Genomic DNA, 27,578 nt, shown 5'->3' with positions numbered 1-27,578 from the left:
TGTGGAACTGTGTGCTTCATGTAGAGTTCATAGACAGTTCATGTAGAATTAAAAAGTATAGAAGTGAAGGTCTCCAGAAACTGAGCAGGCTGTCACCTAAAGTGACTGAAAGCAACTTCTGTTAATAAGAAAAAGCTGCATAAAAAGCCGTTGCTATACACAAAGTACGGGGGACCTGAAAACTTTATTTTGGCATTTTCTTAACTTTCAGAACAGTGAGGCCAGCCAAAGCAAAACCCAAGAGATATATATTTGCTTCAGATTTCTGAAAAACAAACCGTTTGTTCCCCAGCTGAGAGTCCATTGCTAAAACCTTTAATCATGCAAACAAATGTCATACTAGTGACAGTAGTACCACTGAAGCTCGTTAAAATCCTACTGGAAGACCTGAAGGATTCCCTTCCTTGATGTGTCATCCCATGCATTTTTAAAGCAACATGCAGGGATTCATCTGTATGCAGTTCTGACTGATTTTAATGGAATGTAAAGATGTGACATCTGTGACAGCTCTGAGTCCACTTTTATAAAGAAGAAGAAGAGGGTTTCCACTAATACACGTAGGCACAGCTTTACTAGAGAAGTATTAAGAGATACTAATATAATTTAATTTTCATGAATGATAAAGTAAATATGTGTAGGGATGTTCAAGCTGGTTTATATTCTAAGCCAGATGTCTTTGGCAGTTATAAGCAGAAACTGTATACCAGGTTGCCCATTTTGTCTGTAATTCTAAAGCATGGTATGTTGTCACTGGTTTGCTGACAGCCATCTGCTCAGACCTCATTTGATCTTCCCATTCAGTCACAGTTCACATTAGGGGACAAAATATATGTACGGGAGGGAAATTCTTGGGTTGCTTTTCTCATGGAGAAAATAAATATTATTAAATATTACTTAAGTATTCTTTCTTACAAGATATGTATTAAAATATACTGAAATCGTGCAGAAATTCTATTGTCTTCATGAAACAGGAAGATTTTTAGACACTCATGCTATTGTGACTACAGATAGAGATGCATTTTGTATTATATTTGTATATCTGTGTATCTTACATATATGTAATTTATAAATACATAAATACACTATTACAGCACATATAAATATATGTATTTAATAGCCCTTTTATGGCAAAGTCTGCGGTGAACAAATGGTGAACATACAACAACTATTTAAAAGTACCAGAACAAAAAGATACAGTAAAACTGACACAGAATGTTCAAAATATTCTTTCATGGTCTTATATATAACTGAAGATTTTCTTGACTCAGTGCATAAGAAACACCAAACCATATCACTACACAAGTACACACTTTAGGTTTGCAGTTTATTAAGCATTTTTTTTGTCAATATTTCTCAGTTATTCAGCTAATTCGTGCCTCAGAATTCTGACTGTATGAAAGTGAAATAGAGATAACCTGTTCTGTTCTATGGAAAGTTGTAAAAAATATGTTTTGCATTCTGCCTTCAATACTGTAATCAGTGAAGGCCTTGGTCTTGCTAACTGTGCTTTACATGTACTGAAATGTAACAGACAAAAGGTGTAAGACCTTACAGTATTATCTGAGGAGACCAATTGAGTTCTCATTTTAATAGGGTGTTATGTAGCTTGGGTTTAAGTAACACATACATGTAAAATGGCAAATGTAAATGGTACGTGTAGGTAAAATGTTGATTTTAAGACCAGCATGGATTTCTGGAGAGGAAATTGTGCTTAGCCAACCTGATAGCTTTCTATGATGAGGTGGGTGGCTTCGTGGATGAGGGGACAAGAATGGATGTTATTTATCTTAGCTTTATTAAGGCTTTTGATGCTGTCTCCGTAGTATCCTCATAGAAAAGCTGATGAAATATGGTTTAGATAAGTGTACAGCAAGATAGATAGAAAACTGAATGGATAGGCCCAGACGGTTGTGATCTGTGGCACAAAGTCCATCTGGCTGATATGCCAGAGGTCCATGCAGGGACCTTGGCACACTGGAGAAACAGACTAACAAGAATTTCATGAAGTTCAACAGAGCCAAGTGCAAAGTCCCACACCTGGGGAGAAGCAGCCCCATGCACTAGTACAGATTGGGGCCAAATGACTGGTAGGCAGCTTTGCAGAGAAGGACCTGGGTGTCCTGGTGGACAAGTTGAGCACGAGCCAGCAATGTGTCAAAAAAGGCAAATGGACTGCATTCGTTAGAGTGTCACCAGCAGGTTGAGGGAATTGATCCTTCCCCAGCTGCTCAGCAGTGATGAGAGCACACCTGGAAAGCTGTGTCCAGCTCTGGGCTCCTCGGTACAAGAGACGTGGACATGTTGAAGCAAGTCCAGGAAGTGGCCGGGAAGATGATTAAGGGCTTGGAGCATCTGTCCTACAAGTAGAGGCTGAGAGGGCTGGGATTTCTTAGCCTTGAGAAGAGAAGTCTTGGGGAGATTTTTCAGTTTGGTTTTTTCTTTTTACTGTGGGGGTGGTCAAACCGTGGAATATGTTGCCCAGAGAGGCTGTGGGGTGGGCATCCTTAGGTATACTGAAAATTCAGCTGGACAGTCCTGGGCAAGCTACTCTAGTGACTCTACTTGAGCAGCTGTTTGGACTAAGTAAGAGGTGCCTTTCAGCCTCAATGATTCTTTAATTCTCTGAAGATGATGCTAAGAACTCTTCATAGAAATGGCTAATTGGTTGTCTCACATTTTACCAGAATATGTTAAAACTTTTAGAATCCTTATCAGTATGTGTTTGTAAAGCATTACAGCAGAATAGCAAGAATTAATTCAGTTCAAAGAATGAGAATTGAACTTAATGTTTATTCAAGCTCATCAGTTGAGAGAAACATACTTTAAACTATTTTCATCTGAATCCTCAGGGTAAAAGTAAGTGCGTGGAATCTCTTACATATGGTAAGATCAGTTTTTCCATTTGCTCTTTGGTTTCATAATGTCAAACTCAGTTTTGATTTTTTTGTCAGTGCAGATGACGATGAATAGATGGATGACTTTTATTAGCCTCCATAACATGTTTTGCGTTGCCTCTTGTAAAAGAACACAGCAAACATCTCAGTCTTTCTGTTTAAGTTGACGGCATTGGAAACTCAAGGGCACAGTAACTTATTCTGACTCTGCAGTGTGGTTTCAATGGACATTCGCTTTGAAGTTATTGCAAAAATAGTAATATGCTTCATACTCTTTAGTGTCTAAGAAAACATATAGCAGGTTTTTTTTTTTTTTCATAAAACAATAGCTTTGTCAAGACCACAGTCTGTAGTAAATTGCATCTGGAGGCTCCAGTTTTCCCAGGCTCTATTCTACCTTTGAGAAATTCTGATTTCCTTTTTTTTTTTTTTTTTCATTTTTATTCAGTGTCATAATCCCTTTTTTTTTTTTTCCTCCTTCTTCAGTGGGATGGAACTGGGATGGACAAATCATACAGGTCTCTCTTTCTCCCTCTCTTAGCAACTGACGGAATTGCGTGAGTGGGGGGAACCAAACCTACAATATCTTCTTAGTACGGAGACACTGGTATTCAGACATGGGAACTGAACAAAAATGGACATTTTTAGCTGTATCATGCAATTTGTGAAAGTTTTAAATTGATGTGTGCTATCTAAGAAGAGAAGATATATGATTTGGGGGAATTCATTTGCAGTAGATTAGAGACCTCTCAGAGGTTCTTTTACTTTTTCTTGTTAGGCCTGCTTGGCTGATCAGGACCATGCTACTGCATTGCAAAGGTTTTAATGAAGGTCATGTGCCTAATAAATACAAGGAAATAACTGTAAAGAGTGCTGCTTGCTTCTTCATGCATAGTGCATTCTTTCTACAGAGGAGGTATTTGTACAACTAGGATTTTGTCCTTTAAAATTTGTGCCAGAATACAAACATATATTTGAAAATCAGTGGGTGCCTGACTCAGACTGGGCATGTAAATACCTTTGAAAATGAGATGTCCATTAAATCTTTGTGCTTTGGATCTTTGATTCAGTGGGAGTTCTGCATGGATGTCAAGGAGACAGGATTTCATCTTCACCTATATTTTTCCTGTTCTGCTTTGCGAAAGAACTTTCTCTGACAGCTGTAGGAAAAAGGAAATTCATTACAAAGCTAGGAGAATGCTTGTATATTTTATACAATATAATATTGGGGTAAGCCGGTACCAATTTTTTCACTCAGTCTCCCAATCTGTAAAACTGACTGTATTTTGCTATTAAAATCAGCAGAGTCTCTACAGCTTTCAAATGCTGTAAGCTGTGGGGAGGCAGGGTAATATTACTAGATAATCAATACACCCTTTTTCAGAGGCGTCTGGTTCTTTGTAAGGTTTATAGTTAGCTTTGCTATCAAGCTTCTTCAGGTTAGTGTTTTATACTATGTCCTTTGTGTTGTAGTTAAATATGCAGGAGGGTGTATGTAACATTACACGGTATGAAGAGAGAAAATTACCTGAAAGTAAAAGCAAGCCACCTCTACCGCTGAGCATCGAAAACTACATTTCCACTTTCTTTAGAAGGCAAAAAGGATGACAATCTAACAGTGCAATAGTTTGGGGCAACTGACATAAGTGGGGACTGAAATGTTTGTTTTCCGATTTTGTTTTGCTCTGGACAAATGGGCTTCGTGTCAATTTTTTTTCAGTCTGCAAGCTCTGTTGTGTCTGGACAGCTATTTCTTCAAATTGGGCTTATTTTCTAGTTGTATAAAACTCTTCATCTACATTGTGGATAGAGCACATTAAGTTATTCCCTGCGGTGCACAGCTGGAAGCTATTCTGTGCCGCAACATTTTGTTTTGTTTTGTCCCAGTTTTTTCTCCCCACTGTGTTCCCACAGCCTAGCATAGCTCTGCGCTGCAGCAGACAAGTCTCTCTTTTTCCAGTGACACTTCTTAGAACATCTGAAATTGACATATTCCCTTTTGTCTTTTTAGTACAAATTCACTGGCAAACAGCTTTGCTTGACTGCACGAACATTTCAAAGTACTCTATAGACTAGGAAGATTGGCTTGAAAAGTGAGACATATTTAGGCAGGCTGTTTTATTTGCTTCTTTGAAGAGACTAGGGGTATTTTGAGAAGATTGAAGGAAATATTCAGTGCCAAATATTGGTCTGTTTAGAAGAGAGAAGAGGACTATGCAGGTCTTAACAGAGCTTTCTTTGTAGGAGGAAAACATTTTCTCAGTACTATTGCTTTAATAAGACACAACAAAACCCCAGAGTTGGTAAACCAAAGTTCCTCTTCTATCTCAGAAGTATTTTAAAAATACTATTAAAAAACAATAACGATTTTTTCAAGTTAACACTTTGCTTATGTGTGCAGGGACTGCGATTATTTTTATTATTTTAACCTCCGCAAAATAGGGCGCTGATCACTGTATAATCACAGTCTAGACATTAAATAATACTGAATGCAAAATTTCATGTGCCGACCATTTTCTGTGAAGAAGAAAGGTTACAGAGACTTCTTTCAGTATCTGATTGCTGTGGACTTTCTCCTCCTAATTTTCTTTTCTTTTTCCAAGTCTCCACCACTCCGTTAGCCAGTTCCTTCCTTCATCTCCATGCAAAGATCTCTGCTGCTGTCTTCCCTCTCCTAGCACTAAGGTGGTTCCTTGTTTCTCACTGGCTGCTGCTTCTCCTGTGTAGTAGCAGAAGCCTAACAGAAGTTATAATCTTGATCTTGGTTCTTCCCCTGTGATTCCATTGTAATGCTGGATTGTCCTTCTACTGAGACATGTCCCACCAATTACTCTGTAGATGTAGGATGCTGATGTGATGGAAACAGTGTTTGTAATTCTCCATGGGTTATATGAAAGGAAGGAAAGAAAAATGAAACTGTCAGAATTAGTAAACAGTAGGAAGACTAATGTACAAGGTAATTATTTTGTTTACATTCATATCTATTTTCAGTACCCCTCCTTTGCTGTAGCTGTACCCCTCTGACATATTTTAAAAGTAGGTTACCCCAGTGACTATCCCCACTTCATAATGAACCTGTAATCACCATTCGGCAGCTGGAGATACAGTTAATATCTTTGATTTCTCACTAGAATCCCTCCATCCTCTCTCAGCTAGGGAAATCAGCTAGGTCTTGCAGTGTGCTCTGAAGGTCAATCAAATAGTGTTATTTGGGAGGAGAGCGAGAGTGAGAATGAGATTAAATTCAACAGCTGACAGGCTTTATGAAAATGTCTTGTACCTGCTACTCGTGTAGCTCATGTGCTTCTGCTGATCTCAACTATTGCAATAAAGCGTGTGGAAAATCTGTCAGTTTGGCAGAGGAGTAGGTAATAGGGCATGACAAAATAGGGCAGGGTGCCAGGCATCAGATTGGTGGGTTTTATTCCACTGATACTCATTGAGCTTTTATGAGCTGGAGGTTGGTGAGGAAATGTGAAAAGTGCATAAAAGAAAACACGTGAAGCTGGGCTGTTGTTTTCCTCTATGCAATGAGATTAGGGAAACGTAAGAAAGTGATTTAGGTAACGCTGCTTTGCAGAAAACTGCGAGGAAATCAGCAATGTCAGATAATGTTCTGAGGGTCTATAGAGTAAGTGGCCGTTAATGAGTCCTCTATGGATGCAAGGTAATGATGGGAAGTAGTATAGAGGACAATGGCTGTCAGAAAAAATGAATATTGGCAAAAATACTATGGTTTCATTAGCAACACCGCACAAAATTAAGGTCAGTTTCTATTCCATTTTGAGTGTACCTTGATGTTGGGATATATGTGCTACTAGCCTTAGTAAGGAACAACTACAGGTGTGTATTAGAGGCAATATTGAGGAAAAATGTGAAAGAAGAGAATGAGTATAGTGATGCCTCCCTGGATAAAATGGTGCAACAGCCAGTGATTGAGGGGTGTTCTGAACTGGTAGTTGAACAGAAACCCCTTCATGTTTAACAGGCCCAGATGAACCCTGTTCTATGTATTAATCTAATTGGGTTTTAATCCATTCCTGCTTTTTGAATAAAAACATTTTATTATATATTTTATTCATGTATTCTTGAATTTATTTTCTGTTATACAGAAAAGTGGTTCATTTATAAAGAGACGAAAGAATCCCAGTCAATGAACAGAACTTCTGTATGATAAATTGACTCAGCACCCCCAGTTTGTGGTAGAAAGGTAACTAAACTTACCATGTTCATTTCTAAATGATCACTTGCTAAACCCGTTTATGAATTTATACACAGTTATGTCATTTTATACATTTCACAGTCAGTTGTTTTCCCAGTAGAAAACTCATAGCCAATTAGTGTCCACAGTTAGAAGTTGATCCACAGCTGTGATCTTGTCACACTTTTTTTTATACACTTGCCAACGTCAGCGAAGAACTCTAGTATTGATAAGGGATCACTTGTGAGGCCTCTGTAAAAGACACTGATCCCAAGCATCCACTATTTTTGTCTTTAAGATAAATATTCAGATCTGCTTTGATCCAGGAACCATTTAAAAAACTGCTGAAGTTGTTAGCAGTTTGTTACCACCCCCTACTTAACGAGGACACTGGCAGTGTAAAACTTGAGGACATCAACGTTTGTAGGCAAAAATAAGATATTGCTGTTCATTTGCTGCTTTTCATTTTTACCAATTTTTTTTTTCTAAAAGTGTTTCTGTTGACAAGGTGTGCTAAAGTTATCACTAATTCTGTAGCGAGTTGAGCAGCTTTCTTGATTACCTTTGCATGGTACACCACTTTAAAGAATATTAGTTTCTGTGTTATTTTCCTTTCATAGTTCAATCACCTGTCAACATTAAGTAAACTGTCGATCAGGCTTCCACGCTCTAAAAGTTCCATGGAATATATTCCATGCTTAAAAACTGGAGTATGAAGCAGAAAGTTGACCATACCTATTTCATAGGAGAGAATCTGAGACTATTTTTCTGTTCATGCAACAGAAGTCTGTTGAAAACCAGAAATTGAATCCAAGCTGCTAAAATCACCACCTGATTACAAGCCAGTCTTTTCTACCTATTTCCTCCATGCAATTGCTAGAATTTTGGTATTTTTTAAAGGTAGAAATGAATGTTAATCTGTTTTTTGCCAGTGACACAAAGGAAGGAAAAGATTGATGTAGCTGGCAGTTGAAGGGAGTAGAATTTCTCTGCTTGCACTTGAGCTACACAAAATAGAGATAATGTGTTTCTGACTCAGAGGCATTTTACCCAGTCTTTGCACTGGAGCAAATGATTACTAAAGGTTTTTGACAATAAAGAAAGAAGACCTGTCTGTAATTATAGCAGATCTTGTTTTTGGAAGTATTTCATAGCAGGATGCCTATAGAATTCAAGATGGGATTGATAACTAAATAAACTTTAACGAGTGATTGAATTTTAAGATGCACAAAACTAGTACACCAGTTTTTAAATATTTCTTCTCTCTGATCATCATCATGAAAAATAAGGCAAAATTCTCTAAAAAAAAATGAACTGTGGTGTTTTGAACTTTTCTTGGGGATTTATGACTGGATAGATGTGCATCTTAGAAAGGGTAAACAGTGTATACTAGCATCATGAACATTCACGTTTTTGTTTCATGTTCAAAGGGCCTAACTAAAGGATTCAAGACAATGCTTTGAAGACCTTTGACACAGTCCCCCACAAAATCCTTCTCTCTAAATTGGAGAGTTATGGATTTGATGGGTGGACTGTTTGGTGGATGAGGAATTGAATGGTCAGATCCAGAGGGTGGTGGTTAATGGCTCAATGTCCAGATGGAGATTGGTGACAAGTGATGTCCCTCAGGGGTCCATAGTGGGATCAGTACTGTTTAATATCTTCATCAGTGACATAGACAGTGGGATTGAGTGCACCCTCAGCAAGCTGAGTGATGTATTTGACATGCCTGAGGGATGGGATGCTATCCAGAGGGACATGGACAGGCTCGAGAAGCGGGCCCATGTGAAATTTATGAGGTTAAACAAAGTTAAGTGCAGGGTCCTGCACCTGGGTCAAGGCAACCCTCGGTATCAATACAGGCTGGGGCATGAAGGGATTGAGAGCAGCCCTGAGGAGAAGGGCTTGGGGGGTACTGGTGGATGAAAAGATGGACATGAGCTGGCAATGTGCGCTCACAGCCCAGAAATCCAACTGCATCCTGCGCTGCATCAAAAGCAGCGTGGCCGGCAGGTCGAGGGAGGTGATTCTGCCCCTCTACTCTGCTCTGGTGAGACACGACCTGGAGCACTGTGTCCAGCTCTGGAGCCCTCAACACAGGAAAGACACAGACCTGTTGGAACGGGTCCAGAGGAGGGCCATGAAGATGATCAGAGGGCTGGAGCACCTCTCCTGTGAAGACAGGCCGAGAAAGTTGGGGTTGTTCAGCCTGGAGAAGAGAAGGCTCCAGCGAGACCTTATAAGCATCCTTTCAGTACTTAATGGGGACCTAAAGGAAAGGTGGGGAAAAACTTTTTATCAGGGTCTGTTGAGATAGGACAAGGGGACAATGGTTTTAAACTAAAAGAGGGAAGATTTAGACTAGATATAAGGAAGAATTTTTTTACAATGAGGGTGGTGAAACACTGGTCCAGGTTGCCCAGAGAGGTGGTAGATGCCCCATCCCTGGAAACATTCAAGGTCAGGTTGGATGGGGCTTTGAGCAACCTGATCTAGTTGAATGTGTCGTGGCTCATTGCAGGGGAGGTTGGACTAGATGAACTTTAAAGGCCCCTTCCAACTTGAGACATTCTATGAATCTATGATCTTCTGTATTGCTAGAATTTCGTGCCTACGTTGTGAAAGTATTATATATATTAATTGCTAGAAAGCAATATGAATAGTATTGCTTCCTCCATTCCATCGGGATTGCACGTCAGGTGTTCTTTAAAACCAAAGCCTTTTTTTGGGCTATACAAAGCAGTGTCATAGAATCATAGGATATCTCAAGTTGGAAGGGAACCATAGGATCATTGAGACCAACCCCCTGCTCCTTGCAAACAACAATTATTTAAAAAAAATCAAATATGTAGTTAATTGTAATTTTTAACTCGTTAAAATTCTAGGATTGGGTAATTCCTCAACACCGAACGTGGTGTTGGGGGCAGTGTTGGAGCACTTCGTGCATCGCTTGCTCTCTGCTTGTCGGACCCACCCCTGTGAACCTGCAGGGAACGCAGTGTGATGCCGTTCTTCCTGAGGTGCTGGGGTCTTGACGTGGTCTCTTCAGTGAAACACCCAGTACCGGTTTCGGTGCCTGTGTCTCTACTGATTATGGGGAAGGCTGTGTGGTAGTTTTATCCTAAGCTGCTCTGCACATAAAAGAGGTTACCTGAGAGCGATATATTGTTCTAATTGATGAGTTCCTTAAGTACTCTTCATGTACTTATGTCTCTTACATCTAAAATTTTAGTTAAAATGTAGAACAATTGTATGATTTGTGTATAGACCTATCTGGAGGCTTTTTCCCTGCTCTTTTTCAGCTGCTCCACTGTTTTTTGAAGGATTTATTCTCCCGATGCCAGGTACTGCAATTCCTTGCGTGTAGGATCATTCTGTCCTTTTTATGAGGTTCACTTTTGAGGGAATAAAATACTTAACTCGAAACCAAATGCCAGACTCTGTGTTGAGACTGAATGATTACTATTAACTTTGTACAGCCTAAAAAGAGAATAATGAGGCTGTAAGTCAACATAGGAAGTTCCACAGCTACTAATTCATCTACTTGGCTAATGCCTACACAGTTTTTTACCATGTGTCCCTGCTGCAGAAGGCAGCAAATACCACTGAATGTGTTGAATAGAAATACAAGGACAACTGTATAGATTTTAAAATGTGATGAAAATGGACTGTAATCTATACAGAAGAAGGAAGCTACATGATCCATAAAATCTCAACTATTGATTGACTATACAAATTGGATGGGTTTGTAACTAATTGGTTGCCTTGCTCAAGCAGTATGTTTAACATGGTTTTAATGTGAGTATGAGAGTCACTAACTCACAGTGTCAGAGGACAGCTGTGCCATGACCACCCGAGCTTGGTAATTAATGGCATACAGGTTAATTGCAGACACAAGCAGTAGACTGGAGTTAAAGGACTGAAAGGAGTCAGTTGAATAGTGTCCATCTGTGGAGGAGAAAAAGGAAAAGAAAATCATAAAGGGAGCTTTGTCAGTGTGAAATAATCATAGATTCAGTTTTGATTAAAGCCTTATTTTAAGGTTATAATAATACAGTAGGGTTAGAAGCTGAATGAATTTCAGAAGGGTGGGTTTGGGGCCAGTAGAAATTGTCATCAAATAAATGTGCAGATAATCCAAATCCATACCTCAGATTTTTGTTTGTTGTTGTTTTGGTTTAACCTGCAGCCATGGTAAATTATGCTTTTGAAGATGCAAAATTGATCGATTTAACGTGAGGGCCTAACGTATACATTCACATCATATCACTTTGTCTCCATGGATCAATTTTATCGTGGCTTGAAGGTTTTGATCAGGATTTAGTAGAAAGGAGAGGAGCCCACCTTAATGATTGTTATGATTGTTGTTCATATGGCTTATAATCTTTATAGTTTACTGCTACATAGAACTCGGTTCAGCAGAGCACTCAGACATGTGCTTAAGTGCTGTGCTTAATGAGAATGATAATGCATCACTCAGCATGTGCGCCTGAAAAGAATAACAGTACTGCCATAAAAGATATAACATTGTATATATCCTCTTCTTGAGGAAAGGGAAGCCACACATGGCAGATGCTATTCATGTTGTTGCATGAATTACTTAGCTCCTCTGGTGACAAAGGTGACTATGAGGTCCTTAGCAGAACAGTGTTAGAGTGTAATACAAGTGATGCAGTCTGTGAAGGAAAAGCTTTCCTGTGGAGACGTAGGCAGGAAAGAAGAATAATAAAGAGTTTTCTCAGGTAATTTACATACACTGTTTCAATGTCCAATAGGTAGGAACAGAAGGTTTGATTATGAAAAAAATATTTTGTGGTGCTTTGTATGTTTCCATACTTAAATTTCTCCTTTGGCATCCTGCTGCTGTTCAAGATATAACCAGAAGGTACCAATTTGAATTTTAGAAGGGAATGAGGAGGAAATCATCAATATAATGGCTTTATTCCAATGTCTAAACTCTGGATTCAAAACCAAAGTTGTTGATGCTTTTCTGTGCTTCATTGCTTCCATAATTGTTGAAAACTAAGCCTTTTGCTTTAATGTCATGAAAGGTGTCATGTTCATTTATGATTGCGCCGCTAAATTCACCTTTGTTGCTTTTGTTTACAATTTGATTTTATTTTGTTTGCAGGGTTGTTTCCCGCAGTGCTGAACCTGGCTACTAATGCTCTCATCACAACCAATGCTACCTGTGGAGAAAAGGGTCGGGAAATGTACTGCAAACTTGTTGAACATGTACCTGGACAGCCTGCAAGGAACCCTCAGTGCCGTATTTGTGATCAAAGGAGCAGGGTTCCCCATCGTACGTGTGCCATTTTCATTTTGTTCCTTTAAAAAGTTTTTTTTACAAAATTTGTAGACTCATCAAACAAAACTCTAGGTCCCTGGCCCAATTACTATGAAATACTGGTTGACTTCTTTTTAAATTAGGTTACCTATCTCTTCCATTGGTATTTCAAAATCTGTATCTGTTATGTATACTTCTCAAATGGAACTTTATAATTCAGATACTTAAAAGTGGAGCACCTAAATTCAGATTTAGGAAAATTAAGTATCTACTTGAATTTTATTTACTTGAATTCTCTTGATATATATTAAGCATGAATGAAAACCAGATGACTTCTACCTGCATACCTACCTGTGGAATTTGAACATTTTAGGCGATCTGAGCAACATCTGGAATTTCAGTTTAGGGCCAACTCCAGTTTTATTTTATTGTGTTCTGAGATCTTTTTCTTCTTCATTTGATGTTAATTCAGTTTCACTGAGCCAGCAAAAAGGAGATAAGATAATGGAACCCTGCTTGGTTTAATTGCTTTATTTTTCATATTAAAATCGATCTTTGCTAACACTGCTTTCTTAAAGACTACCCGGAAGCAAAACTAGTTTTCAAGTATAAATCATCTGCTTCAGAGATGCATATTTCTAATCGTTGGTAAGATTAGCACTAAGAAAATTTCTTAGTGAAGTCATACAAGTTTAATTTTATGTGACCTTGCAGTGACAGACATGAATGGCATTAACGCTGTTAGATTTTTGTGAGTATATTGGCACTGTAGATGGTAGAGGGTGTAGAGACACTTAAGACAGCTTTTAATGGAATAGATAAACTGTTGGAAGAAGCACAGCCATAGAAGCGTGGGGACAATTTATCTTTTTTTCCAGTTGTTTCCATCTAAAACCTAGCTCGGATGGATTTATACCTCATGACAAAGCACATTTAAGCATATGCTTTAAACCACAGGAAAAAAAAAAAAAAGACAGAATGTAAACTATTTGCTAGTTCTAGACATGATGAGCTATCTATGGCTGTAGCTTTTCAGACAGAGCTTTGTTTAGCTTCTCCTTAGAAACTTCCTTCCAGGGCCACCCTTCATAGAGTTATTTTACTCATTATAAAGTCTTTTCCTAATAGCTGATCTTCATCTTCCTTGATGAAATTCATGTTAACTTTTTCCTAACTTCAGTCAATACAAGGAATGGATTATTCCCTTTTTCTTTACAAAATTCTTTTACTTAGTTGAGGGTTGATGGTATTGCTGCTCTATCTAGTTTCTACACCAGACTATCACTTTTCTTTCATTCTTCTCATAGGTTCTGTTTTCTAGAACTCTTAACTGTGCAAATTGCAGTTCTCTGAATTCTCTCTGGAGGCTTTAGTCTTTATTAAAACTCACCTGAACTCTTACCAGTACTGCACAGAGATGCAGGTTTGCTTCAGAATTAACAGAATCTATTCCTGTTCACACGTTTTACGTAGATGTCGTGTCCCACTCCCAGTAAAGAGGGAGGGTAAGTGACTTCAGATTCGTAAATTCTCAATGGTGTGGACTAAGGTGAGATAAATCTCAAGGTCCATATACAAACATTTATTAGCTTCCCAAAATGGTTAGTATAGGTCTTAACAAGTCCATGATAATTCGTTAGGTGTATAACAAATTATGGCAAGTGGTGAGGTATGCATTGTGTCACTTAACAACAGGTATAGGACAACTTATGGCAAGCGGTACTTAAGGTCGTACTTAAGGTCGTTACTTAACAACTCTAACCGTTACTTAACAATTCTAAGAGAAAAGAGAAACTGAGGGATAGAGAAAGGAAAAGACTAGAAAAAAGAGATAAAGAGATCACTGGTCCTGGTTTCAGCGTCTTTTTCAGGGAATCTTCCCAGGCATAACCTTCTTTCTTGGAAAAATCTTCCCAGGCACGGTCTTCTTGGGAAGAATCTTCCCAGGCACTATCTTCTTCTGTTGTTTCTTCTTGTTCCCCCCTAGGGGCACTTATTTTCCCTTCTTATGTTTGCTGAATTAGCATGGTCCACGCCCCTTGCTGAGGACAGCCTTGTCTCAGGTTTCTCCCTTCTCCCAGGTGACGTGTAGCATGATTTGAGTGGAGAGATGAGTGCCATGGTCATACATGTTTAGCATGATCTCTATAATCTTCATTAGCATATGCAGGGGTGTGCGCTTTCATATGCATTTCTCAGATAATGAAGCAAAGGTCACTCATCAGACACAATGGCCTTGAGAACTGAGAACTAGCAAGGTCACCACATGAGTGGCAGAACTATCCTGTCTTCACAAGACAGTTCTCCCACACTTTCAGGCATCAGAAGCGTTAGCCTTATCAGTTCTTTGAAGGCCAGGCCTGCATTATTTATTTCCTTTCGAGTGTTTGAGGCATTCCATTGAAGGCTTGGAGGGCCTTCTGCCCCTCATCAGGGAATTTACAGTCCGTCCCTTACAGTAGATATTGCCCATTTTTAATTGTGTGACACCACTGGGAGATATATAGCTAGTTGTCCGTTATAATCCCCAGATGCTTTCTTGCTAAATGGCTACGTATCCATTTGCTCCCCATCTTGAACTTGCAAAGCTAATTATAATTGCCCCAGTACAGACTGCTTCATTTGTCTGAACACAGTTGCAACCTGCTTTTTTTCCCCCAAGATAGCTTTCCAAGTTTTGACTTCTTCTTTAATTGTAGTAAATGCCACTTTCGGAAGAAAGGTCATGTGATTTTTTAGCAATATAAGCATCCAAATGTGTTACACTATAGTAGTGTGTCTCGCTCAGAGAAGATTTCAAGGGTTTTTGGAACCATTCCCACTGGCAGAAGCACTGTGCAGTAGGTTCTTTTCCTTGTATATAGATGGGTATTTAGAGACAGATGCACATCATACAAGTTTTTTTACTATCAAGTTTGTTTAATTCAGAAACCAAACCTAAAACAGAGCTATATTGCTTTGTCACCATGCCCTGCCTGTGATATCAGATAGCATACGCTAATGTACGTGTATATACACACACACATAGATATGTACATAAATATAAACCCCATCTGAATGATTTATATCTATGTTTCCCCTCTTAAAAACTTGAATCTGACCAGCTTCATAAGGTCTGGTCTTTTGTTGCCAGCCACATCTCATTTTAAGGCTTTTAAATGTTCATTTGGCAGAAGGAAGTGCCTTATTTAAACAGAGATGGCTCATTAATAGGAGAACCGTGTAATGTAACCAGACTTTAAATGATCCCCCTGGAATGTGCGAGTCTGGAGTGCCTCCCCTTAATTACTGTAGTAAGAAATGAACACAAATTCCCTGGTTAATCACATGTGAACCCAAATTAAAGAGCACAGTTTGATGGGCTCACTCTGTAAGTTCTCCCCCTTGCCACCATCAGGGAGATTGGTCCTCGAACTACATTTGCAATCCAGTCCATTTTGCAAATATTATATTATTTTCCTTTCTCTTTTAAATAGGCAAAACATGCCAGCAATTAATCAGTGTTTTCAAATTAATTATGATTAAACTTTCATAATGGAGATTACAGTTAATTGTTGGTTTATCTGCTAACCCTCCTTCTCATGATTTACCTTTATATCAACTTCACCTGAAGAGACTTACATCAAAATTCCCAATTAGACAGCTTCTGCCGCAATCACTGAGGAGCTCTGGGTTTGATTTACAGGTGATTTTGGCTAGCATTCATTTAAAGCCAAGGTTTGTGAAGATGATCAGAGCTGTGGGAATTGACAACTTGTAAAGCATGGGGGTGTTTTGTTTTTCTCTTCAATGTAAAGATAAAGCTACTAATAACAACACTTGTAGCACCAGTATTCCAACTTGCAATTGTTGGTGCCCACTAATGCCACTGAATAATCTGGTATTTAAATGAAATTTTTGGCATTTTCAATTTTGAGGGCTTATGCCTTCCCTCACTCACAGAAAGCACTTCAATTGTATCTTTAAATATGTTCAGACATTCTGGCTTTCCTTAATGAGCTAGGACTCATGTCCTCCACAGGTGGTTGATGTAGCAAGAAAACAGACACAAAGTATCAGTCTGTCTGGTTGATTTAAATAATAATTAAAAGAACAAGTAAATTAATCAGTTCATGACTTAGTTATTTGCAATTCTAGGACTAGCTAGTAATGAAGCATATTCCGGTTTATATCAAGAAAACCTGTCAGTTTAGATAGCTATCCTTAATGAGAGGGGTAGGATTTCTTCTAACTTGTTATGTTCTTGCAGACAGAACCTGCATAGAAGAAACCTACTATATTTTAATTTCCTTTGGGTTATTTTCCCCATAATGTACAGACACGGTCTAGGCAATTTGGAACTTCAAAATGTAGATCCTCGTACGTTTTAAGGTTGGGGTTCTTCTCCATTTCATACCGGAGAGAAACACACATTGACCACAAAAAGTAAGCGGGAAGTGTTGAGTACGATTTTCCTCAATCTAAATAACATCAAAATACCGTGTAAGCAAACTTCAATAACTTAGAAGATCTTGAAATCTAGGAAGAATTCAATGCTGTAAGTAACTTCTTTTCCCTGTTATTTGTTATTTTACACTGCAGCAGCATAAATGTAAACACGAAAAGTAATGCATCTTGGGTTTTGGTATGGATTATAACCATCTTTATATGCATGCATGTGAGTCAGACAATTTTCCTGTTGAGAAATATATTCTGTAATGATTTCTGAATCATTTCCTCTGTAATGATTTCTGAATTATTTCCTGAATTTCCATCTGTGCTTAGAAATGTCTTAGAAATGCAAGTACCAGTGTTAGTTTAATCTCTGGTTTCCCTGCACACTGTATCATGGGTTCCTGATTTGTTGTTTCTGTTGCAACATTTAATGACTTCACAGTACCTGAAACTTTAGAAGACTGCAGGAAGTGGTCACTCGATTTAGATGCCTACATTTTCTGTAGAATCGGGAGAGCCTCCAAGGGCATTTAGGTGTTCTGAATCACCTTCTTGTCATCCAAAATTAAACAACTAACGTTAGATGAGTGTTACAGTAATAATAAGCACGACTATGCCCCAAAGAGTCAAAGGAAAATTAGTTTCCTAGGTTTTATTTTAAAATGCTGCCTTGTTAGTTCTGTAATTGTTTTCAAATCTAGATTTTAGATCTAAAAAAATTTAAATCTCCTAATAATGTTTATGTATTTCTGCTGTTCTAACAGAACGACATCCGATAACAAATGCAATTGATGGCAAGAACACTTGGTGGCAAAGCCCTAGTATCCAGAATGGAATTGAATATCATTATGTGACCATTACATTGGACCTCCAACAGGTAGACTTCTGTTTGTTTGTTTCTGCAAAAGCTTTGTTTCTTGCACAATAGATGACTTGGAGTGTTTTTCTCTTTGCTTTTTGTTGGTTTTATATTATGAAGGCACACTCAGCTTCTATAACTTTTTGTTGTTTACGTGGAAAATTATGACTCACCCATTCATTATTAGAAAATGTACCAAGTTAAAAATAATTATTTCATATATATTTTTATGAATTCATGTTTGAAATTATTTTAGATATAACATTTTCAGTTTGGTTTTGGTGCTTTAATTATTTTTACAATAACTTCTGATTTGGTTCTTTAAAGACAATTAAAAGATAGTTTCAGGGAAAAATTTCAGGGAAAATTTATACGAATAAAAGTTTATGGTTAGAATACTGTTCTTTCTTGTTTCAGTCGCATAGTACCATATATTTAAATACACTAAAATACTCAAAATATTTAAATACACTAAAAATAGTTCTGCTGCGCTAGGTATACATGCACATGTAGCGGGTTATTTTGAGGGAGAGCCTGGGTTAAGGGAGGAGTTTGGCTAATGAGGTCCTTAAATTGCCTCCTGTTAATGGAATCTTGCTTGACAGATGTAGCTATATCGAATGCAGTTATTTGATGCTTACAAAAATGCTATATAAATTCCAGTGGATGTAAATGAGAGGATTTGAAGGTATAAGGAAAGTAATTTTTTTTTTTTGCTATGCCAAGATGAATACAGAACAACTATCTGGTACCAAATTTATTCATCATGTTATGAAATTTGACCATTTTGGCATTCAATTAAGTAGATAACAAATTAATTTTAATGCCACACACACCACCACCAACCCCACCCCCAAATCTTTTCTGGTTTGTAGCTGGCCCATATTTGTCTGCAACTTGAATCAGGCCAAAAATCATACTCTGTTTTCCTGGTGTTAAGAAAAAAGGGAAGGCGCTTTCTCTGGCTCGTTGGAGAGAGATTCTCCTTCTCAGCTCCCCCTCCTTTGTGATCTGTTCACTGAGACCAGTTTTCTGTTTCAATTTATTATTATTATTGGTTTATTGATTACACTTGGAACCTGCCTGTCCTTATCTCCTTTCTTTCTCATTTCGCTGTACTTAGAGAGGACAATAGCACATTGTCACCATTCAAGAGGCTTGAAGGAAGCAGAGTGTGTTAGAAAACACAATGAAATCAAAGGCAGGGCATTGAGACACCTGTGTGCATGCATACTTACAATTTTGTTGTAAGAGATCAGACTTAGTCCAGAATTCAGAACTTCAGTAAGGTTTAACAAAGAGTGATGCTTGGATTTCTAGTTTTTGTCCTTTATTTCTTGTAAACAAGCTGTCATCCAAACGATCTGATGGTAGAAATTCTTGTAAGTACCTTGTATCCATGACACTGAAACACATGGATGGCAGTAACGTTTATACCTGGAAGAGCCTTTGAATCCTGGAAGAATTATTAGCATTCTGGCTTTGGAGCCCTCATTGTTACTGGCAGAAACAATCCCACATCTGTGTCTTTGGCCTTATATATGCAGAAGTTTTCAGTGTGTGTTTTCTTTCAGTCAGCACAGCTAAACCTTTTTATGGAAGTTTACATTTAAGCTCCTGTGCATTGAAAAGTTTTGAGGTTTTTTAGATGTCCTTTAAAATTTCAGAGTTATTAATTGGTTTTCCTTTACAGCAAGTAAATGTAAATGTGTAAATGAGTAAAAAGTAAATGTGTAAATGTGTAAAAAGTAAATGTGCTAAATGAGTAGCTCTCAAGCATTAGAACTATCCTTGTTTTTCATAACCCTAGTGATTTTACTTGTGCAGTTTTTAGGCCGGGTCTGCTAAACTAGGGCTTTACAACTTCTGTGTTTTTTTTCTGCTATATCAGTATCTCGATTGTCATAAGAAATAAGCAAATTTCTGCACTTCTGAAAGTTTTGAGTTTTCTAATATACTAAAAGCTAGCAACTACGGGGTCAGTGACTATAATGAAGAAAAAGTATGGGTTGTTCTAATATATTTAAAAGGCTTCTTTGTGTGCCAGTTGACAGCAGTCTGAGAATACTGCACTGTGTGTTGTGTGGGTTTGGGTTTTTTCATTATTTTTTTTTAAAACGAGACAAGGCTCAGTATGACCCTGTTTCTTTCCCATGTTCTCTTGCTTATTGTTCAAAGACGGCTTGGTGGTCCTTTTGCAGCACCAAAGTTGATAGCTTCTCTTAAGCCCATTCAGTTGTATGAGCTGGAGCAGGAGCGGTGTTGAGATTTCCACGGATGCCAGAGAGGTGGGATAAGACCTTGTGTCCCTAGTGCCCTCTGGCACGCTCCTGATCATCCGAGTAACTCAAATAGTTAGGAATGCACACTATGTTTACTTACCACCTTGCATGAACAGAACAACAGTTTTGTTCCCCAAAAATGTAGTAAGAGGCCTGTTGCAATTTGCAGGGCTTTTAGACTGCTCGATAAGAAATAAGAGTTGTTTGGATTTTGAGGAGTATTAGGAGTTTTTGGTTGCTTATTCGGGTATTTTGTAGACACGGCTTTGTAGGTTTATTAAACAGTCGGTAAATAGGAAACTTCTCTTCCAGATAGTGTCTTGTGTAGCAGTCACTATGAATGATGAAGGTCACCAGATACCTCTGAGACTTCACTTAAAAGAAATATCATTCTTTACCTTGGTTTTCTAGGAGATTCAGTAATTGCTATGTTTGTGTTGATAAATTCTCGCTTTAAGTATAAAAATGCTTAACTTCTTTTTGTGAGATAGAAATAACAAATGTCAAATCTACAAGTAATGGACTGAAAATTGCAGGAATGCATTAGTTTGTATGTTATTATTGGTAATTATGACAGTACATGGAATGCTTTTAGCAATTCTAATTTCATGAAAAAATAAGGAAAATAATTACAATTTCTTCATTTATATAATGCTTGGCCTTTTGGGGCAGCTACGTATTTTTTTTTACGTTATTGTGCAGTGTAGCCATATAAAAATGGTGTATACTAGTTGGCAATAACTGATAAAATGAAGAAGTAATATATATTTAACTTTAGAAGGAGACGAAACATTATCAGTCAGGTTGGGTAAAATGCAGTATTTTTTTGTCTTCTCTCCCAGCAGTTGAGGTTTACCGTAATGCTTATAAAGATCTCTTGTCTATGGTGGAGGCTAGGTTTCTAATTCATTAAAGTACGTTTGAAATTTGTACCCCATGTATTACAAAATTATGAGTTGAAAACTGGAACTATTTGGTTCTGAGCATCTTTGTTAATTTTCTCGTAACCGTTCACTTTTCTAGACTTTTTAGCCATTTTGACAATCACCATCTTATCAATTTCACAAGAATATTATGGAACACCATTCATAGCTGTACATGTGAAATTATTTTTTATAGTGCTTTTCATCCAGCCAGTGTATAGGAGGTCAAAATATGAATCTAGATTTATTTGGGAATTGCTTACATGAATTTAAACGGAGGTTAAAATGAGGGGTTGAGTTATTCTGGTTACTGAAAGTGATACTGCAGATCTGAGTTTGGCAGGGTAGGTTCATGGTGTGCTATGTTGCGTCTATGAAGCACTCACAAATTACCAAGAGAAGCTCACTGCTGTTCCACATCTCCTACTCCTGCCGCTTGTGTAGGGTCTGTGGGTTTCGCCTTAAGAGTGGTGCGCAGTTCCAGTGCAACAAAAGTAAAATTCAGGTCCAGTGAGTGCGATGTTTGGCAGGACAGAAAATAAGCCTTCTCTTCAAGAAGTACAGAGAAGGGAGTTGGCAAAACAGAAATGCTTAGACTTCCAGGGAGAACATATTCCCTGTACTCATGCTATCCCAAATCCTCAATTGGTTTACTTTCACAGTGATGTGGAAGATTAGTAGAGTATCTTTAAAGAAAATTGGCAAATACACAGGAAAACTGGTTGGCAGTTTGAGGTGAGGTGGTCAGCCCATCTGTTTCTGATTTCTACACACGTCAGGACACTTTTATTAACAAATTCCCTGCTGTTGTGGGGAGCAAGGACATTGGCAACACCCTTGATATTGCTAAGATACTTGTGCCAGGAGCATATTTATGTGGGTTTTGATTTTTTTACTAAACACTTTGTATTTTCTTTTAAATGGTGCTGGAATATTTTATGTGACTTGTAGATGTGTGGAACTCGGGTGTACCCAGACTTACTGTTCTGGCAGAAAATTCTGGGCTTTATATCTTAATTGCCTGAGATCGTGGAGGATCAGCTCAGTGTCCAGGTAATCCTTTCCAGGCATATATTTCTGAAGAAAAGAAAGTAGTTGACATTCCTCAGAGCCTCATAAGATCTCATAAGGTGCAAGAGCAAGAATAACTGATTAAGCTATGTAGTTGATTTCTCTATAAAGCAATTGCAGTTCCTCGGTTTTAAGTTCCTTAAGCTCGGATAGTGTCCAACTCTTTCACCTTGTGTTTTCATTCTGTCCCCTGCCCTCTCTCCGTAGGAAGGGAGGAAGGAGTCTAAAAATTGTGTTCTGACTCTATGAAGAAATCACTGTAGTCCCACTTATCCTGAAATGTATTATTTCAGTACTTTTTAGAATGTAAGTTTTTAGACTCATGGGCTTTACTATTTGAGTGGCACATACTATACTTTGGGAAGTGGCATTTCTGAAACTATATAGAGAACTGAATAGCTGTAAGTAGGATAAGAATGCTTGACTTGCTCAGAAGCATTTTGAAAAGCATTTTTGAAAAGCAGACAGCAATATTCTGCTAATGCTAAATTCATTATTTTGTAATACTGTATTGTCCAAATATAATTTGAATGGAGGATTTTGGTCTGGTTTTGAATGATTTCTTTCTTATTTGATTCGCTTTGACACCCATGAGCAGAAATACACACACACACGTGCACGTGTGCATGGTCACAAACATTTATCACATACCCTTAATAAGGATAATGCTCAGAAGAGGAAAAGAATTGCAAAACTGAGTGATTGCTTTTGCTTTTTCTACACAAGACTGTACAACTAAGTGGCTCTGTGGCAAAAGACAGGCACGAGAGAACTAAGAAACTGTGACAAGATGAATGGAGAGATTCAGGCTGGGACAGGAAAATAACAGGATAGGACTCAGACTAGCATTGTAAAAGCTCAGTGTGTCAGTCTGGTAAGAGCTTAAAAGGGAGGGAAAAAACCCCTCCTATCAATGAAGGGAAACAGAATCTGTATGCCACCAAATTGGAAAAAAGATCATTAGGGAGGAAGAGTTCCATTGGAAGTACATCATCACTCTTTGCCATTATAAACTACATCAGAAACTACATCTACGAACATCAGAAATAGCATGTATGTTTCTGAAAGTAATATTTCCCAGCTGAGTTATGGATACCACATGCACAATATGGACTGTGATTCATTATTTTGTTACTGTTCTTCATAATTCTTTTTTTTTTTAAATTATTATTTTTATTTTAAAGCTTGAATTTTTGGGTTGTGTACAATACACAATGTGTTTGTACATCTGCTGCTATGCCAAGGACTACTATATGTAATGTGAAATGTGGCCTGTAATTTGAACGTTTGAGTAAAATTTGAAACCAACTCAGGAAAAAAATCTGCATATTGATACTTCAAATTTGCCTGCATTAGCAAAAAATGTGTCACAGTGGGAGAGAGGGGGGACGGACTTGGGAGAGGACTTGTGTTTGTTTGGTGCTGAGGATCCAGAGCACTTGTTAGAAAATTTACTTCAGACTAGCTCTATTCTGGATCATGGATGAAATGTCCATTAGCAGCTAAAAGGAGTCAGGTATGTCTAAGCGTGTTCTCCTGGCTTAGTTCTTATCTGAAGGGAATCCGGTTTGTGAGCTCCACAATGTATTCATGCTATGAACCAAAGCATGCTAAATTGGGACAGTGGGGAGATTCATCCTAAAAGCATGCTCTTTATCTGAGCTAAAAAGCTAATGTGGAGGTACCCTTGTAAGCTCTGTCTGAACAGAGTCCAGATTTTATGTTGATCCTCTCAGATGTTACACGCACCAAAATGGTGGCATTACCCCATCTCTTAATGCAATATTGCCAACTTTTACTGGGGGAGAAGGGAAGTATGAGAGGGGAGAAACCTCCCGTGAAGAGACCTTGCTTGTGTGACCTTGTTGTTTGCTCCTTTGCTTTGCCAGTATGACTGTGCTCTGTTGGTAGCTGCTTGAAGGAAACATTATTTTCAGCTGTCATTTCCCTTGGAGCACAACATTAGCCAGATCCCTTGTGAGAGCACAACTGTCTTTTGGAAAGAGTTTGTCGCTGTTACACAGCAGCAGAGTTCCCATGTTTGGTAGCCAAGGATGACTTGAGGCAAGCGTGGCAAGTGCTGTCTTGCAGAACCATGTTGAAGATGTTCCCCAGGTGTGTGGCCAGGCTGAGGCAGGCTACCTGTTCATAACATGTTTAATTTAAAGAATGGCTGTTTTAATGAAAGATTATATAAGCAATTAAATTCTTATTTCCATCACCGCTTCTCTGCCCACTTTTGGCCTTCCCTCTCCCTTGTTCTGTTTGAATGAGGAGGTTACAAGAAGATTGCTGTCGGAAGGACTGGCTTGGAGTACTTGTGTAATCTCAAAAGTAAAGCTGCCCTTTCTGACTAGCCATTTCTTTGTGTTTCTAGTAAATAATACTGCCTGTGTTTCACCATCCCTCCCAAAGCCAGTCTGAAAACACGTATTCTAGGAACTGTGTCATAACGCAAATTAAGCAGCGGAGACCATGAATTTACTCAGTCTGCATCCCTGTTCATTTTATTTTATTATTAAAGAAGAAATAACCAGGTTTTTGAGTCTTGACCATTTAGAAGTTGTTGCATGATTTTTGGGTTCTGGAACGATCTCCTTGTCTGGTTTCAAAAAATGAGTGGAACCCGTCGTGTGGGTCTCGGTCTTTACAGTTGAACCCCACAATCTGGTCCAGTTAAACTAATCCTTTAGGGAGTGACTGAAGTCAGTCTTACAACCACAGTGAAATACAAGGTAAATTGGATGATAAAATATTCCACAAGAAGATTGCTTCCTTTTATATAGGTTTATAGTTCTTTATTTTAACTAATAACAATTCACCAAACAGTGGCTAAGGAATCAGAATGTGTTGAGCGGCGCAACCATATTAAAATAGCCTTTCCACATTATCTGCGCAGTAGCATAGGAATATGTATATCACTAGGAGATACTTGGTTTTCACATTGTATTTTCTCTGCTCTGGAATATCAAATACATATTCCAGCAGAAAAAAGAAAATTACATCTATCAATAGCTGTAATCAAATACAAAGATGAGAATAGCTAAGGGAATAAAGAGAAGGTTAACAACACTCTTTTTAGTCTTGGGATCAAGAACCAGATTAGTAAAATTAAGTGCCAGTTGGTCTTCGTATGTTAAACTTGTATATGTGTCCAAACATTTTCAGTTAATATTTTCTTTTTTTTATTTATTAACAATTACATGCTTCAGATGTCTGAGATGCTTTCCAAGCAGTTCGGTAAAGGTACAGTTTAAAGCTTCTCTTCATCCCCAAACCAGAGAGTAATTTAACAGAAATGAAAATTAATCCAAACTGAGACTTTTCACCAACAAATGCCAGTCTGTTTTGTCCATCTTCAAAAATGTTTGTCTAAAGAGAGAAATGTGAACAGAAGCAAAGTCTGTTCAGACTGTAATGCTGCAGTTCCATAACTGCTCTTCCTCGCCATCTCATCCCCCTCCACAAACTGGCTAAAGGGAAACATTCCTGTCTCCCTTCTTCTGGCAGAGCACTTGTGCTGCCGTGCAGCGAACCAGATCAGTACCTTGATACTGAAAACTAAGTCTTGTCTTGTTTTTTTGGGGGTGAGGATTCTGCCAGATCGATTTCCTAACTTGGCTTGCTGTGTGGGGTTTTAATGCCAGCATGGGGGACGGGGCAGGAACATATTTCTGGAGATGATGGGGAAAACATTTCCAGCCCTCTCTGGAGCAGCTGGGACTCTACGTTGGCTTCAACTGATTGTAAAACCTTGAAGTGTAAAATACTGATCTATGAGCTACAGTCCGTGCCTGCGACATAGAGCTGTCATCCTGAATATTTGGTTTTAGTACTTTTTGCACATGGATCATTCTCTTTTGAAGTAATGTAAACATTTGAGAATACAAAGTATTTCATTATCTCTCTCTCAAAAAAAATCCTAAGTCCAGTTCTCTGGTTCGATTGTACCTAAGTGGTAATGAACTGGTAAAGTGACAGCTCTAAAAAGATGCAACTAAAACCATGAAAATGAGGCTGTGGAACTAATATGAAAAAAAAAATGAGTTCTCTTCTGTTTTATTGAAGTCCTCAGCCAATTTTTACACATGTCACTGGATGTTATAATACTGATTTATTTTTTTTTTTTTAGATTTTGTTTTTTGTTGCCTTTACACACTTGAATCTGAACATTTTAGTAATTAATTTCTTTAGCATCACAATTTGCTGGTAATGCAATAATTAGATATCTATAGAATGAAAAAAAAGCATACTTTTCACTTCTGATATTCTTTTTAACCAAAGCAAAACTATTGGATTTGAAGTCAGTTTATAATGAAATGATTTGGAAAATAGTAAAAAGAAAAATCAGAAAACAAACAACACATAAATATACCAGTGAGGTTTTATAGCAAACATAACCGGAAAACAGTTGTGAAAACAAGCAGAACTGTAGTAAATATTTTGACATCACGGTGAACATTTTCAAGAACTACCTTGTCTATATACTATTAGCAAGTATAATTTATATTATGGAGCTTTCCACCTGGCTTTCTCTTTGTGGGAAGGAGAGACTGTGCTTGAACACAATGTATGCACGCTGGTGACAGATGCCATCCAGGGCTCAGTCCTTGGCTCAGAATAAAGTTTTCCACATTGATATCACTCAGACAAAAGCCTAAAGAAAAATGAATGACCTTTATCCTTAGCTAAGGGTCAAGAGTGCACGTCTATGCCAGCCATAACTCCAGTAGTGCCTGCTGCATTGAGCTTTTAGGTGTTCTAAGAAACAAGTATTAGTGAAGTTACTCAAGCTGACTTTCTCGCAGCATTAAAAAAGAAAGTTTTTCATGAGTGGTACAATCATACATGGAGGGAGTACGCTTCAATGCATTCTGAAATGCTAAGATGCCATTATCGTCCTGAAATATCAGTTGTAATACCCCCCATATAAAGTACTGCTAGCTAGGTTGAGTAGTTGTATTAACAATAAATCTCCACAGGATTATTTGTCCAATTTTTTTTTATACTCCCCACTAAATCAGACCATAACTTTATTGTTTTGCGGGTAGTCAGAAAGCTTTCTAAGCAAGCAAATCCTTTCAGCTTCAGTTCATAATACATACTGACAAAGATTATAAAAGTTTTGAGAATTTATAGTTTTTCTTTCTGAGGTTACTTGCCTTACATTTTCCCTGGATGACTACAATAAATATACATACCACTTTTCCTTTTCTAATTTTGGCTTTAACCAAGAAAGCTATTCACCTTTCCATCCTTCAGGTTAATAGTTTCAGGATACAGGTCCTAAATACTCTATTATGATCTTTGAATTCAGAGTGACATACGTTCTGATGTGAATACAAGGTTTTCTTATGATTTTGTACTTTCGGCAATTCTGGTTCTGAAGAAAGTCACAGAACCTGGGAGAATGGTGGCATGAAAAATAATGGGATCATAGGATTCTCAGCCTTAAACAGATTTTGCCCTCTTTACTGAGGAAATATGTTGTCATTGAATAGTTTATGATGAATAAAAAACTAACTGGAAACAACAAGTTTTGCAGCTGACAGTGATGGTCATGAAATAGTGCTTCTGTTGTGCTAGCTGTTTATCACAAAATCATTACAGAAATGTAAGGTCCACGC

At 38.0% G+C, this 27,578-nt stretch overlaps 1 protein-coding gene across 10 annotated transcripts in view; it reads left to right on the top strand.

Annotated features, from left to right (window-relative positions):
- The window catches only part of LAMA2 (laminin subunit alpha 2), a 376,159-nt gene that overhangs the window by 76,331 nt on the left and 272,250 nt on the right, over positions 1-27,578 (top strand). For all 10 annotated transcript variants that reach the window (XM_074580763.1, XM_074580762.1, XM_074580760.1 and 7 more), the window contains exons 2-3: positions 12,227-12,397; positions 17,581-17,693. In XM_074580763.1, coding sequence (XP_074436864.1) covers positions 12,227-12,397; positions 17,581-17,693 — 284 coding nt within the window. The remainder of the gene's footprint in view (positions 1-12,226; positions 12,398-17,580; positions 17,694-27,578) is intronic.

The sequence above is a fragment of the Larus michahellis genome, chromosome 3 (assembly GCF_964199755.1).
Source record: "Larus michahellis chromosome 3, bLarMic1.1, whole genome shotgun sequence".
Classification (NCBI taxonomy): domain Eukaryota; kingdom Metazoa; phylum Chordata; class Aves; order Charadriiformes; family Laridae; genus Larus; species Larus michahellis.
This window is presented reverse-complemented; position numbering and strand designations above follow the sequence as displayed.